This window comes from Rosa rugosa, chromosome 2 (assembly GCF_958449725.1).
Source record: "Rosa rugosa chromosome 2, drRosRugo1.1, whole genome shotgun sequence".
Lineage (NCBI taxonomy): Eukaryota > Viridiplantae > Streptophyta > Magnoliopsida > Rosales > Rosaceae > Rosa > Rosa rugosa.
Window position 1 is genome coordinate 16,053,897 of NC_084821.1, and position 14,071 is coordinate 16,067,967.

Sequence of the window (14,071 nt, forward strand, 5' to 3'; positions counted from 1 at the left end):
AGGGATCAGTTGATGGCGCTACACGACAAAAGCGTCTCCTTCACGTGCTTGTTTCCTGCCTGCACAATTGGTCCGTGTCTTTCACTCTCTCTTCCGTCGCGTGCAACAGTGGGCATCAGTTGATGGCATCACCCATGTGTGGAGGTCGGCCCGAGCTGGCAGTTCCAATGACTTGGTCATGAAAAATGTCAACAGCTTGCCCGATTGTTTGCCTCTAGTCATGCAAAGCCAAGATTTGGTTGGTCATGCATGGGACGGTGGAAGCATAAAAATCAATTAATCGGTCAAACACATCAGCAATGCCCGGTCAAACCGAGACCGGTGCACTTGCTCTAAGAGCAAGTTCACCCGTAGTCAAGAAAAGGCAAAGTCGAGAAGTCAAGAATTCGACCAGTCAAGTTACTATTCACTGCCACTGGACATGGGTTTCCACCCGTTTTTTTCTTGACCGGTCAAAACTGTTCATCGATTTTAACTGTTCATACAGCTTAAAGGACCGTTGGAATCAAATTTCTCCTCATACAACGGCTGCTGGACACGTGGCGCAGTACCATTCGTCCCTGTCTGGCACTACAGGACAAAATCGTGACCCCCATGCGGAAAGGCGGCTCCTGCTTCTTTCGTGCAGTCCACTCTCTTCTCCAGCGCGTCTGGTAAGATGGAGTCAGTGGCTGACGTCAGCCACGTGGGGGGCGGGCCGAGCTGGAGCGTTTGCTTGACTGGTCAGGAGTTTAGTCGGGGCCTTGCCCTTTTGTTTCGCCTTGGTCATGCAAAGCCAAGTTTTGGCTGGTGAAGAATCCATCGGTGGAAGATGAAAATTTCTTCAGCTGGGCAACACATCATCAATTCTGAGCTGGTGCCCGGTCAAGTAGAGACCGGTGGACTTGCACTAATTAGACCAATTGTCCACCTTTATGGACCCGATGGTTCCATTGATCGTCGTCAACCTTATGTGGACATGTACAACGCCTCTTTGGCGGCGGATGGTACTTGACACCCACCAATAGCAAGGAAGGTCCTGTACAATTCCTTCTCGAGCTACACACTCCACTTTGATCAATAATATTGCAGCCTACCTTATGAGTGATGCTACTAGTAGCTTAACTTCTTGTCAATTTTTTACAGGTTTTAGGTCACTTGATACGATAGATGTGGGCAGAGAATGTTGGCTCTTTGGATCTGCGATCATAGAAACACTTTGCTCCAGTACCTCTCTTGGCCACACCAGTGACTAGTGACACTACAGCAGCTAGGCAAATTCAAAGGCAGCTTGACATTTGCACCAGCTAGTATATACAATTTGCAAAGAGGACAAAGGACCATTCATGCTAATATCGTCCAGCACAGCAGAAAACATTTTCTCTTCCCACAATCATCGACACAATGTCTCAATCACTCAGAAACTCTCTCATATCATATCAAAAGGTTCATTTCACCAGTTTGACTTAAATTTCCGCTATGGCCTTTTTGCCTGAAAAAAATTTCTTACTATCGCACACATGCTTTAGATTTTGGACAAGAAATTCAGAATAATTTTTTGGGCGTTTGGGAAGAACTAAGAAGACGCAGATAATGAGTAAAACCTGGCAAGATACACATTGCCACAGTAAATTCCCTAATCTGCTTCAAACAATCACCCAAACCATATAGTTCTCAAAATTTGCTGTATTGCTAATAACCAAGTTCTAAGCAATTGAAAACCATACAGTCAAAATTCAATTTTCCATTGCATACCAATTGCTTGAAATAACCAAACAGAATCACAAAACTCAACGAATCCACATAACAGAACAAGATGCAAAACGTAAAAGAAGGGCAAGATTTACTGAGAAATTAAACTTCCATTACTTATAAAGGTGCAAATTACATGAACAGAAAACTCAACCACAGAGTATTCATTACACCCAGATCTAAACCCAAATCCTGGAACCAACCCAACACTGATTTAACCCCCAAATCCGTAAAGAGTCCTTCCTTGCCTCTTGAGAGCATAGACGACATCCATGGCGGTGACGGTCTTCCTCCTCGCGTGCTCAGTGTAAGTGACGGCGTCACGGATGACGTTCTCGAGAAAGATCTTGAGGACACCTCTGGTCTCTTCGTAGATGAGACCGGAGATACGCTTGACGCCGCCTCTGCGAGCCAAACGGCGAATGGCAGGCTTGGTGATGCCCTGGATGTTATCCCGAAGAACCTTCCTGTGACGCTTGGCTCCTCCTTTGCCCAATCCCTTGCCTCCCTTACCACGGCCTGACATTTTCACCAGAAAAATTTGACAAGAGAGAATTTGATTTTGATGGAAGATAAGAATTTGGAGTTATTTGATGGGGAAGAAAGTCTGGGTATTTATAGAAAGGCCACTTGGCGATTTGGGATTTTGAGGTCTTGGGGGGATAATAATGGTCGTTGGATCTGGGTGCCTATCGACGGCTTATAGGATCGATCCGCGCCATGTCTTTTTATTGGTTCTGAGCATTTAGCACGGATTGTGCTTTTCTGTTTTGGCGGTCTGGGGTTTTTGTCATTTTGTGTTTTGAAATTTGAGTTTCGTTTGGAAAAACAGGGCGCGCCTCAGATTTCGAATTACGAAAACACCCCTGCGTTAGTTATAATATTTATATTTGTATCAATGGAGAAAAAAAAAATTGTAACATTTATTCGTATTATTATTTTTTTTTTTACCAGGTACCTATTGTCTAATTCAATACAATATAATTAGAACTCGATTTCATATCAAATAAAGTACAACTTAATTTAAGATTAAATTGAATTTGATCGGTTGATATTAGAATCTACCTAGTTTGAATTTGTCAATTTTGCCTCTATAATTATAGAATCACCCAATTTCAATTTCAGTAGATGAAAATCGCCAATGTGTTACATTCGAGTCAGATGTTTGTATATGATATACTTCATTGTTTTAGTTATCAAAATAATGAATTGCTTAAAAAAGGGGACTTTGTTCTTAAACTAAATTACTTTTTTTTTTATATATACTTTTATTGATAGGATGAGGCGATGAGCTTCCCTAGTCTTTTGATGTGCCACACCGTTATAAGCTGAGGCATGTAACATCATTGGCCAGACACCAAGGAACTGTTTAAGTACGTGAACTTCATTGAGCAGTAGTGCAGTACTATCCGATACATGTAGTTCCAGTTGAGGATGGCCATTCTATTATAATCACAGAGCAAGCAGCACATGTTGCAAACCTTGAGATCTTTGCATTTGCAGGTGACGATTGTTGTTGTACATCTTTGGTTGTGAGTTGTTCAATAACACTGACAAGACTACGCTCTTGACTATCAAAATAATAATAAAACTTGATCTAGATCAGCAAACAAAAACCATAAACTGACGAGAACAGAACTCAAGCTCAGTTGGCTACTTGGTATAGAATCAAACCTCATCCAGATGAGTGTCCACCGCCTCATCAGCAATACATGGATCAACTATAAAATCAAAGAGCTCACGAATCGTCATAACTGCCACACCTTTTTTCTTAAAGAAATCCTGTGTGCCACCAATGTTTTTGATAAGCTCAGAGCATTTACTTCGTCATATAATAAACAGTGAAAAGAACTAAAGCCAGTGCCTTGGGTAAAACTTACAGAAACATGGACACAATCTGGACATAGGAATTCATTCGCATGAACATGGTCCAGTTCAACTGCTAGAGAAACATCAATGATGTACAAGTGGCCCTGCCAAGAAGAATGGGAACACATAATAACATTGCATACTACTAAGTATGATGAGAACCAACTTCAAGGTGTCTAATTGCAGTACTGAGCTGAGGTCTGCATGCACCAGTTTGGCCTTCTGATATAGCATCCGCATAGCAATAATCATCTGGTAACAAATCACTATAAGGTCATTCTAATGGAAATAGAAAATAGCAAAAACAAAACCTTTTCACTGGCATAAAGTATACTAATTTTATTACTTTCTGAAGAAGTATCTAAACTGCAAAACATATACAAGAGAGCTATATATATATTTCCAATGAACTCTAGCGTCTCTAATATAATAGCTGCTCAAAGATCCAACCAGCTTATAAATTCTGTATATACAATGCATACACAGATCTAATAAAGTTGTCTTTATGTGGTCTGCAATCTGCATTTACAGAGGAGTCTTGCTAAGACTAACAAAATTAGAAGATATGAAAGGCTTATCAGGCCTGCATACAAGTCCCTATTGTCAATATCTTGTCCAGTAGATTCAAGTATTGTAACTGTGATATACAATATGTTTTCAAGGATTAGGACACACCTCCCTATATCCTTTTCATAGCTTGTCTAATGACAGTGCAACATCCCTGAGACGAGGTGCTGGCCAACCTGTCTTCCCTGCAATAGAATACAATACTCCAGGTCACTCTAACTAGCAATTATTAAGTATGTCTATGAATGCTAGATTCGTACTGTTAAAAAAAGAAGGAACTAGAAGAAAGAAAGGGAACTGGCATGGGTTACATGAAAAGAGTTGGTGGTTGAGAACCAACTCAAGTAGCACTTGCTATACCCATCTCAATATTTGTTCATGAAATAGGTAACACTTATTTCCATGACCAGAACATGATCTTTTATATCAATTGCAGTTGGACATCTAATTCCATTTTTCACCATCCTGCATATGTACGTACACCAACCCATCTTCATCAATTAGCAGGAATATCCCAGCTTTGTAATAAAGTCACAAGACTTGATGACAATTTATGGTTTAGGCTAAAGCCAAGCAGTTCTTTGTATATGATATTAAGTTATTAACATCATATATTTATCAAGAAATAAGTTAAGATTGTTCTCCGTCTTACCTGTCCAGATTCCTCTTTTCTTTAGCAGCCCATACCTTCACCGCCATCTCCCTGGGGTTGTGCTTGCAGTATCCCTTTCTGTATCGGCGGTCCCCTTGTACATATCTATCTCAGTCCCTGAAGTTGTTAATGCAAGAAATATTATGAGACTACTGAAATAAAAGCATATATGGTCCAAAACCGCGCAAACAAATTCAGTAGGCCTAGAAACTGTTAAACCTGTTCAGTTTTTCTTCTTTATGATGCTGTATGTATCATGTATGATTACATGGTCAATTTCCAATTAGAAGAACTCTGAGAAAGAACATTACAACACTTTATTAAGAAAAGATTCAAAACAAACATTACTAAGAAAGAAATAAATGAACACATTTTTGACTCGATTACATTCAGTTTAACTGTTTGACACTACCACAGTTAAATACAATTAGCCACTATGAATAAGCTAAAACTATCACAACACCTACTTAAAATCCAGAACTGATGTCTTGTACACCTTGATAGCCAGCTCCTCGCCATCAGACTTAGTTGCGTGATAAACATTTGCCTGTTCAAGATAAAATAATTCCAAGTTGAAAACACAGAACCCATATGCAAAGATTTACAGAAGCCAAAGATGCGAAATTGCAGCAGTTACAATCAACAAAATAGACTAGGGTGTCAACAAGGGTAATGTAACAGATACTTGTTTGCCGGTAGCAATGCAGCCATTGATTTTATCATCTGGACCAGCCTTCAAAACTTTGATTAAAAGCATCCGGGTTTTTGGATCAATGGCCTGGTGAGAACACACAGTCACAGAATCCATAACGCAAAATGTCAGAATGATCAAAAACACCTAAGGAAATAGTATGCCATATATGCCTTTTCAATTGTGGCACGATCCGCTTTATCTTTAGTTTTAGTTCTGCCAATGGCTCCTTCTCTAACAAACTCTCGAATGGAAGTGATCACAGAGTTGGACATGTCCACATTCCAACTGCCTTCCCACTCCTACATAAAGATTAGAAAAACACAATGGGGAAAAAAAAATGAAGGTGAGATAACAACTTTTAGCTGCAACGCCAATAAAAAAAGAAGATCAAAGTGTGCGTACCTCTAAAGGCCCAGCTCGTATGCGAGCGTCGAACTTCTGGAGGCGATTAGAGAGAGGCTGGAGGGTTGAAGTGGGGAGAGAGTGAAGGCCTCCATGAGCATTGGGACTCCTAGAGTTCATGGGGAAGCAGCCTTTGAGTACTTGGTCATTGTCCAAATTGTCATATGCATCTTGGCTCATGTCTGAGGCTGACGTCCATGAAAGTTTATCTTCTTCATCCTCATAGACTTCGTTTTCTTCGTGCCCTAATCGTTCATCAACAATAGCTAGCGGCCGGCATTTTTCTTCGTTTCAGAGAAGGGTATTCGTAACAGCAGCGGGGCAGAAGAGTTGAGCACGGTGTAACCGCCGTAGCAGAGAATGGAGACCCGAGAAGATTTTTTCTTTTTGGGCCGATGGACTTATAAAGGTTTGGGTCTTTGGGAAGTGGGTGATAACGGTAACAACTAGGGCTGGGATTGGGCCCGGCCCGTGTAAAATTTATAGAGCCCGGACCCGGACCGGAATTTTCGGGCCGGGCCTAAATAACATTTTTTCAGTTTTGGGACCGAGTTGGGCCCGAACCGTTTTTTTCGGGCTGGGTTTTCTGGTTTTTCGGGCCCAAAAGGCTAAAAAAAAAAAATAGCAGATCTGTTCTCAAATCTGCTCCAAACCCAAATTCTTCTCAGATCTGCTCCAAACCCAAATTCCTCGGCCCCCCAAAGCCGCCTAACCACCACCATCCAAATTCCAAAGTCGGGGTTTATCCGTATTGATCAGCAATTAGTATACAAAATAATCAGTTTATTGCTTGATGTGAACAAGGGTTCTGAGACTACTCAAGGAGGAGAATTCAAAAGCCGGGAGCAAGAAGAGAGATGGATGAAACCAGTTGAAAAGGAATCTCAACATATGCAGAGAAAAGGTGGCAGACCAAGTGAAAAAACCAGCCAAGAACCATTCAATTCACTACTACAATTGTGGGCAACAGCCACACATGTATTGCCACGAACTTAAGGAACTGTGGAGTTTGGGGTCATATCTACTATTCTGAAACAAGTTGGTGTCCTTATCATCCACTGTCAAGCACAAAGTGTGGGTAGGCATTATTTTTAGACTTGTTAAATTCTTCTTCCTGGAAACACGTACAACATGGCCTAATTTTAGTGAATTTTTATATTTTCTTTTTTCTGAAAATTGATTTTTTTATATTTTCTTCATGAGTGGATGTTACTTTTGTTTATTTTATATTGAAATAAATGGGAAACAGAGCCTCTCCACTCTCTTCTCTCTCTCCAGTCCTCTCCCAGCCTCCCACACTTGCATCTTCTTCCCTTCTCCTTGAACTCATCGGGACCACCAGTCCATCATACAATGATCATTCCTTCAACAAGTTAAGCCTCAGCACCGTGAAGAAGAGGAAGGGAAATTTGGAAGAAGATCTAGGGGATCAAGGGGAGTCTCAACCGTTTGCCGCCGGCTTGCGTCGGCAACATGGTGATGGCTACTTTGAAGAAGAGGAAGTCGTATCTGAGGAAGAAGGTGCTGCCTCCCTTTTTTACATTATTCCTTCAATTATTTCTCCAACAAGACTTCATTATATGCCTTCGACTTCTTCATATTAAATGTTCCACTATGAGTGTAGATCATCCTGAAAAATTTTCAGATTTTTATTCCATGCGGTTGGGCCGAAAATGCTGCTGGACCTCTTACAGGTCCAGTTTTCCAGTTTTGCTTCTGTAGAAAATTGGGCTGATTGTTTGAAGGCCTTCCACTCAAAAAAAGCTCTTGCACTCTTCATAAGAAATGATCCTTGGGCTGTCTAGAATTAATCTGGAAAGTTTTAGCTCATTTAGATTTCATTTGGTTAGTCTGCCGCCCCTACTTCCTTGTTTAGCTCGGTTTCTCCTAGCCGAAGTAGGAAAATGTGCTAAAGTTGACTTTTCATGTTTCCATGCTTCCATAGTAGGCTTTATTTAGCCTCTAAATATATATTTCGAGCTTGTCGACAATATATAGCTTGAGCCACTGACATTGGCTCAATTTCTCCAACACATGCCTTGTCAGGCCAAAATGTTCATTTTGGGTCCAAACACCACTGACATTGGCTCAATTTCTCCAAGACGTGCCTTGTCAGGCCAAAATGTTCATTTTGGGTCCAAACAGATACCACACAAACTAATGCCGAGGCCTTTTATATTAAAACCTCATACCTGTTCTTCACTGGGTGGAGGAGTGTATCAGCATTAATGGACCTGTTTGGCTCCAGTTTTTCTTGAGCTGGTCAACAGTCTCTTTTCTTGCGTGGGCGTGCCAGCACCGTTCGGGTGCGGTCGTCAGGGGTATCCCTTGACCTGACTTCTTTCAAGCGATTGTGGACGAGGAGAGCACCAACCTCGTCGTGGGATTCTTTGTGCCTCGTGGCGAGGACTTTTGCTGAGCTTCTTCAAAATCACAATCGATACTCGATGTTGTAGATCGAGCAGAGCGAGAACCACTGGGAAGTGAGGAGAACTTGCTAAAGCGTGACTTTAGCTTGGCTGGAGGGTTTGGTGGCACTGATAGTCGGCTCCTGAGAAGACTAGGACTGGAGTGTGACTACCGGTAAGAGAAGTAGAGGGGTTGCTCTAGAGAGGCTTGGATAATCTTAGAGATTGTTTTGATGAATTGTGTGTTGTGTTGTTTCATTGTAACCTCTATTTATAGGCTACCATGCCAAAGTGGTTAGCCTTAAACAAATGATAGTGGAGCACTTATTGGAGATAGTGGAGCACTAAATGAGATAGTGAAGCACTTATTGGAGATAGTTGAGCACTTTTTGGAGATAGTACGTGGAGCACTAAATGAGATTGAAAATGATGAGTTTTGGAGTGATTTTGAGTCACTTTCTGCTCATTTATTCCTTCAATTATATCTCCATCAAGAATTCAGAATGAGCCTTCGACTTCTTTATATGAAATGATCCACCATGAGTGTAGATTATTCTGGTAAAATTTCAGAGCTTACTTCCATGTGGTTGGGCCGGAAATGCTGTTGGACTCCTTGCAGGTCCGGTTTTCCAGTTTTGTCTTTCAGAAAACTGGACCAAGGAAATGAAGGTTTTCCACTCCAAACTAGCTCTTGCACTATTCATAAGAAATTATCATTGAGATGTCTAGAATGAATCTGGAAAGTTTTAGCTCATTTGGATTTCATTTGGTTAGTCTGCCGCCCCTCTTTCCTTGTTTAGCTCGGTTTCTCCTAGTCGAAGTAGGAAAATATGCTAAAGTTGACTTTTCATTTCCATGCTTCCATCATTTCCTTTTCTTGCAGCTCGCATAATCTTCCATAATTCTGCAGGTAGGCTTTATTTAGCCTCTAAATAATATATCTCGAATTTGTCGACAATATATAGCTTGAGCCACTGATATTGGCTCAATTTCTCCAAGACACGCCTTGTCAGGCCAAAATGCTCATTTTGGGTTCAAACAGGACCCGTGTGTGTGTGACTCATTTGCTGCTTCCACACAACAAGTGGAGAGCCCAGCTCAAGTACAAACTTGATCCAAATTTTGGATTAAATAAATTTAGGCCTGTTTCTTTTATCGATAGAATGAATAATGTATTAATGTTATATTTCAAATCCCTAAACTGATATAGGATAACTACAGGTATTAATCTCATTTGGACCTGTGTGTATTAATCTCATGTGTGTGTGACTCGTTTGTTGCTTCTGCACAACAAGTGGAGAGCCCAGGTCAAGTACAAACTTGCTTCAAATTTTGGATTAAATAAATTTAGGCCTGTTTCTTTTATCTATAGAATGAATAATGTATTAATATTATATTTCAAATCCCTAAACTGATATGGGATAACATACAGGTATTACTCTCATGGAGGAGAAATGACTTTGGGAAAGCCCTTAAAACGAGTATTTGACAAAATATTTTGGAAAGGATACCGATCATTATACACGGCTAAGAGATGATATTTTACTAAATTTGACCAATATGCAGTCTAACAACTACAAGCTTCATGCTTTCTTTGCTCTTGCACTCTAATCCGTCTTAAGTAAGTTTTGTGTGTGTACATATATCACAAATATAATAGTAGATCTTGCTATTAGACCCTGAAGCTCCAATTCTACCCAAAATTTGATAATTGATGACATTTACTGCATAAGCTACATGTGAAATATTGGAGATAACTAAAAAACTACACAGTCAATACAGTAATACTGTTTTGTCAGTCCCCAAAATTGCTTAACTCCTTATCACAAGAAAAAGAAGAGCTACTATGTTTTATATTTTACAATCTATGCAATAATGAATTAAATTCTTCATGTCAAGTGTTGTGAAGAAGTATAAGCGATCGATTGATCTTACATATTTCCCACCTAATAGCATGTTGTAGCCAAGATAAAGGATATATTGCATTGTCTATTATCTATCAATCATGATAGGTTCAGTTGCCACATTTGTATAGCATATTATCAAACGTGTAATGATTAGTAATTTTGGAGATTACACAAATGCTTGACATAAGCTTCGTATGAAGTTGGATCATTTCTAAATCATCTGTGCCTTAGTTCAGGGTATAACATAACCAAATGAGGTAGTATCCTATTCTTACAAATTTTGAAATATGACACTCCATAAAATAAACCGATAATTATGCAATGATATCTCAAAGCTGCTTTCATTCTAACTCAGTTTATATGTAGAGACCGATTCAATTTGTCTGACAAATTTATAGTGAGGTACTGGAATTGATTGTTGAGCAAGACAACTATGAACCATAATTACTACTATTACCAAGTAACAGGGTTAATATAAATCAATAATTAACAATTAATTACCCAAACTTTTGACTAGAATATATGTGGCGCAAATAAAAAAGGCATCAAGAACCCAATTATACTATTATAATGTATAAAACCAAATTAAGGTATCAACAATCCAATATAAAAGTTAGATGTATCAAATTACTGATATTCTCAAAATCTAGGCAACAAAAGCATCAAGAACCTAATTATACTATTAAATGTATCAAACCAAAGGTATTTAAGATGCGTCAAATTCTTTACATTTTTCTGTTGCCATTCTATTGATTATCTATTTTTTCATGATAATTATATGACCTTAATTATTTAAGGACTTAAACCCGTCCCCAAGCTGTGACCATCTTTAATCACAGCCATAGGAAATATGAACAATTCCTTTCTTCACTTGAACTTGAAGTCCATTTTATTTCCTCTACTCACTTGCACTTCAAATTTACAATTGTTTGAAAGGTTGTTGTTTTACCAACTCACACTACAATGTTCAAATGATGCGAAAATGAACTTACACTTCAAATGATATTGTTTACTTTTCTTGTGCAATACCAAATGAAAATTTAGGGTCTCGAGCATTTTACCGAAAAGATAGTGAAGCGACAAAAATTTCAAGCTCTCACGTCGAAAGCCCTAACACTCCCTCTCTATACTAATTACACGTAAGACAATACCAAAAACAATGATGAACTGATTCAGGTCCGTCATAGTATATATTGCAGTGGCTCTAGTTGAGGACAGGAAGCAAACGGATTAAAGGAGCTTTCAAAGAAAGGCTAGAAATCCATCAATGAACCATATATGGTCTTAACAAAACAATGAAGCATCATACAAGATTAATTGTAGTGCCAGAAAACCCCATTTTAACAGTCTTCATCTGATTTTTAGATTTAACACCATTCAGTTTCACCACTAAGACTCTGACAATTGCCGCAAATCACCAAATAAACAAAGCAGTAAAGCACGAGCATACAGGATTCTATTGAAATGCATCAGCCAGAGAAACCAAAGTCAGGTTAATGCCGTAAGGCTCAAAGCAAAAAGTTCGAGTAGTCCGAAGTCAGGAGCTGCGATATTAGTGAAGGAAACGCTCCCACATCGAAAACAAGTGGTCAAAACATTGGTCTAAATAAAGAGGCACGTGCAAACAGTTCACGACCTTACTTGAACAGGATCTGTTCTATAGGATCGTACCTCTGTGTCCTTGACTTTTAAGGAGACAGGAATCTAAACTTGGTGGATGAATCATAGCCATGCGATCAGAGCGTGATTAATGGCTGGAGATCTTCGGGTCACCATGGCTGTAGATGATCGTTCTCAACTTGGTCTTACCAAGTCTGGGGTGGTCGCTTGGCTGTCTGACAGGTTCCCCTCTTTTTAATTTTTGATTTTCTCCTTATTTCCCTTCTTTATTAGCTCTTAGTAGTACTGAAAAATAAACTGATAGAAATGTTGGGATACAGAACTACTTTCACTGTAACTCAGGTTTTATATATGTAGAGTCAAAAGACGCTCAATTTGTCTGATTAAATTACAGAGAGATGGTGCAATGGACTATGAGCAAGAGTTACAAGACAACTGGAAACCAGTAATTAGCAACCAAATTACTTTTGAATTATTACCATGCACAAGTAGCATGTTTAAACTTTAAAGTAAGAAAATGAAAAGAAAACTTCGAATGTTTCCGGTTCTATTGAAACTATTAACGTCGATTGCAAAGTGAGCAACTCGAGAGGCATGCATTAAGGGCGATGTATCCAAACATCAAAGGCATCAGGACTCCAATACAGTAGAGAAACAACAACCCAAAAGTTATAGAAGTAGAGGTGTTACTCCACCTCTGTGATGCAGAAGACAGCCTTGTTCCAATGAGATAGGTAGAGCAACTAATGTACTGTACATGAGCAAACGCTCTATTAAATTCAGTAGTAAAAGATGTCCTCCAACAAAAGTTCAATCATGCCTTGAAAGAAAGACTAAAAACTGAGGAAATGTTGCTGCTGTGAAATCAGAGTTATATTATAGAAGATCAAAGCGAACAAAGAGTTCAAAGAACTTTCAGAGTTTCAGTAAATCATACTAATCTACCAAATTCGGAACAACTGGCAAAGATTTACACATATCGAACAACATAATGACTATCAAGAGCTGATATCCTTTGGATGCCTTTCAGTCTCTGCAACTTCAACAAAAAGCAGCCTCCCATTAACCATCTGCACAAACATTAACAATGGCTAATCAGTAATCACAAACAAGACCCAAAGTAATTTACAATAACACAATCCAGAATATTCAAAATTTAAAACAGAAATCCAATGTCTTGGTTCATAATATATACTATGAATTGGATTTTTTTACCAGGGGGACAGAAAATGAGAAATTTACCCTGCCATCCATGACCTTCATAGCCTTCTGTGCCTCAACCTCAGACTTGTATGTCACAAAACCAAAACCTTTGGGCCTTTGAGTTTCACGGTCTATAACTAACCTAGCTGAATTGGAAAAAAATACAAAGGTAAAAACATTGGTCACAAATTTCCAAAAATTAAGATGAAGAAACAATAATTTGGGGAAAATCGTTCTGGGAATTAGAAATAACCTTCTGTGACATCTCCAAAAGGTAAAAACATCTGCCTGAGTCCTTCATTAGTGGTGTATGATGATAATCCTAAGCCACAAAGCAAAGGATCAAACTATGGTTTAAAAAGAAACCCGAAATATATATAACTTTGAGAGAGCGAAATAGAGTGGGAGTGAGTACTGCTGACGAAGAGCTTCGAGCTTAATCTTTTAGCCATCTGTCAAACCCAAATCGCAGATTCTGTTCACCTTGCCGAAGTGAAGACGGCTTCTGGAAGCAGAGGCTAGCGTATGGGGTTGAGCAAGAGTCGGGTTTCTTGATCACTGACATGGAGTTGCCCGGCCCAACTAGTCTGGAGTTTCTTTTGGGCCTGTTGGCCCTCTCGTCACTCGAAAAGGGTATTTTCAATATTGTATTTTTATCCTCATTTAAGAAATAAAAAATCAAAGAAAAAGAGATTCGAAGACAAAAAAATGTCAAAAAGATGGACCGAAGAATTATCCATATTTAATCATTTTACGGAGTAAAATAGATGAACAAAGGAATGAGAGGTATAGTTTTTTGAGAATCAACCGGAATTTAGTTGGAGATTCATAAACAAAGGAATAAAAGGTAAAGAACGTCTTTGTTTTTTATTGGTTTGCAAATTTCCAATAGTTGTTTAAATTTTGCTCTAAGGACACTCAAGGGTTTGGTATGAGAGGATTGCTGGGATAATAAGATGATTATGCAGCAATATTACAAATTTTAGAACTTCAACATCAACAACAAAGCAATCGAGAC

The 14,071-nt window shown here is 39.1% G+C and overlaps 3 protein-coding genes, 1 non-coding gene and 1 pseudogene across 4 annotated transcripts in view; 2 read left to right on the forward strand and 3 right to left on the reverse strand.

Moving 5' to 3' along the window:
* Positions 1-1,235, forward strand: part of LOC133730433 (wall-associated receptor kinase-like 1) — a 3,006-nt gene extending 1,771 nt beyond the window's left edge. The window contains exon 2 of the mRNA XM_062158025.1: positions 1,126-1,235. Within this exon, the coding sequence (XP_062014009.1) occupies positions 1,126-1,235 (110 nt within the window). The remainder of the gene's footprint in view (positions 1-1,125) is intronic.
* Positions 1,236-1,821: 586 nt separating this feature from the next.
* LOC133734074 (histone H4) lies at positions 1,822-2,333 on the reverse strand. Its single transcript, XM_062161732.1, has one exon. The coding sequence runs from the start codon at positions 2,255-2,257 to the stop codon at positions 1,946-1,948; it is 312 nt and encodes a 103-aa protein (XP_062017716.1). The 5' UTR covers positions 2,258-2,333; the 3' UTR covers positions 1,822-1,945.
* Positions 2,334-3,136: 803 nt separating this feature from the next.
* LOC133730434 (uncharacterized) lies at positions 3,137-7,001 on the reverse strand (annotated as a pseudogene).
* A 4,860-nt stretch (positions 7,002-11,861) lies between these two features.
* LOC133734969 (small nucleolar RNA U3) lies at positions 11,862-12,075 on the forward strand. The gene has a single exon (XR_009858712.1). It is a non-coding gene; the product is annotated as a small nucleolar RNA U3 (small nucleolar RNA).
* Positions 12,076-12,478: 403 nt separating this feature from the next.
* On the reverse strand, positions 12,479-13,666 carry LOC133733641 (glycine-rich RNA-binding protein 4, mitochondrial-like). The gene is made up of 4 exons (XM_062161291.1): positions 13,469-13,666; positions 13,307-13,375; positions 13,093-13,199; positions 12,479-12,920 (listed from the first exon to the last, which is right to left on the reverse strand). Exons 1-4 carry the CDS (start codon positions 13,503-13,505, stop codon positions 12,849-12,851), a joined length of 285 nt encoding a protein of 94 aa, XP_062017275.1. The 5' UTR covers positions 13,506-13,666; the 3' UTR covers positions 12,479-12,848.
* Between the last annotated feature and the right edge of the window lie 405 nt (positions 13,667-14,071).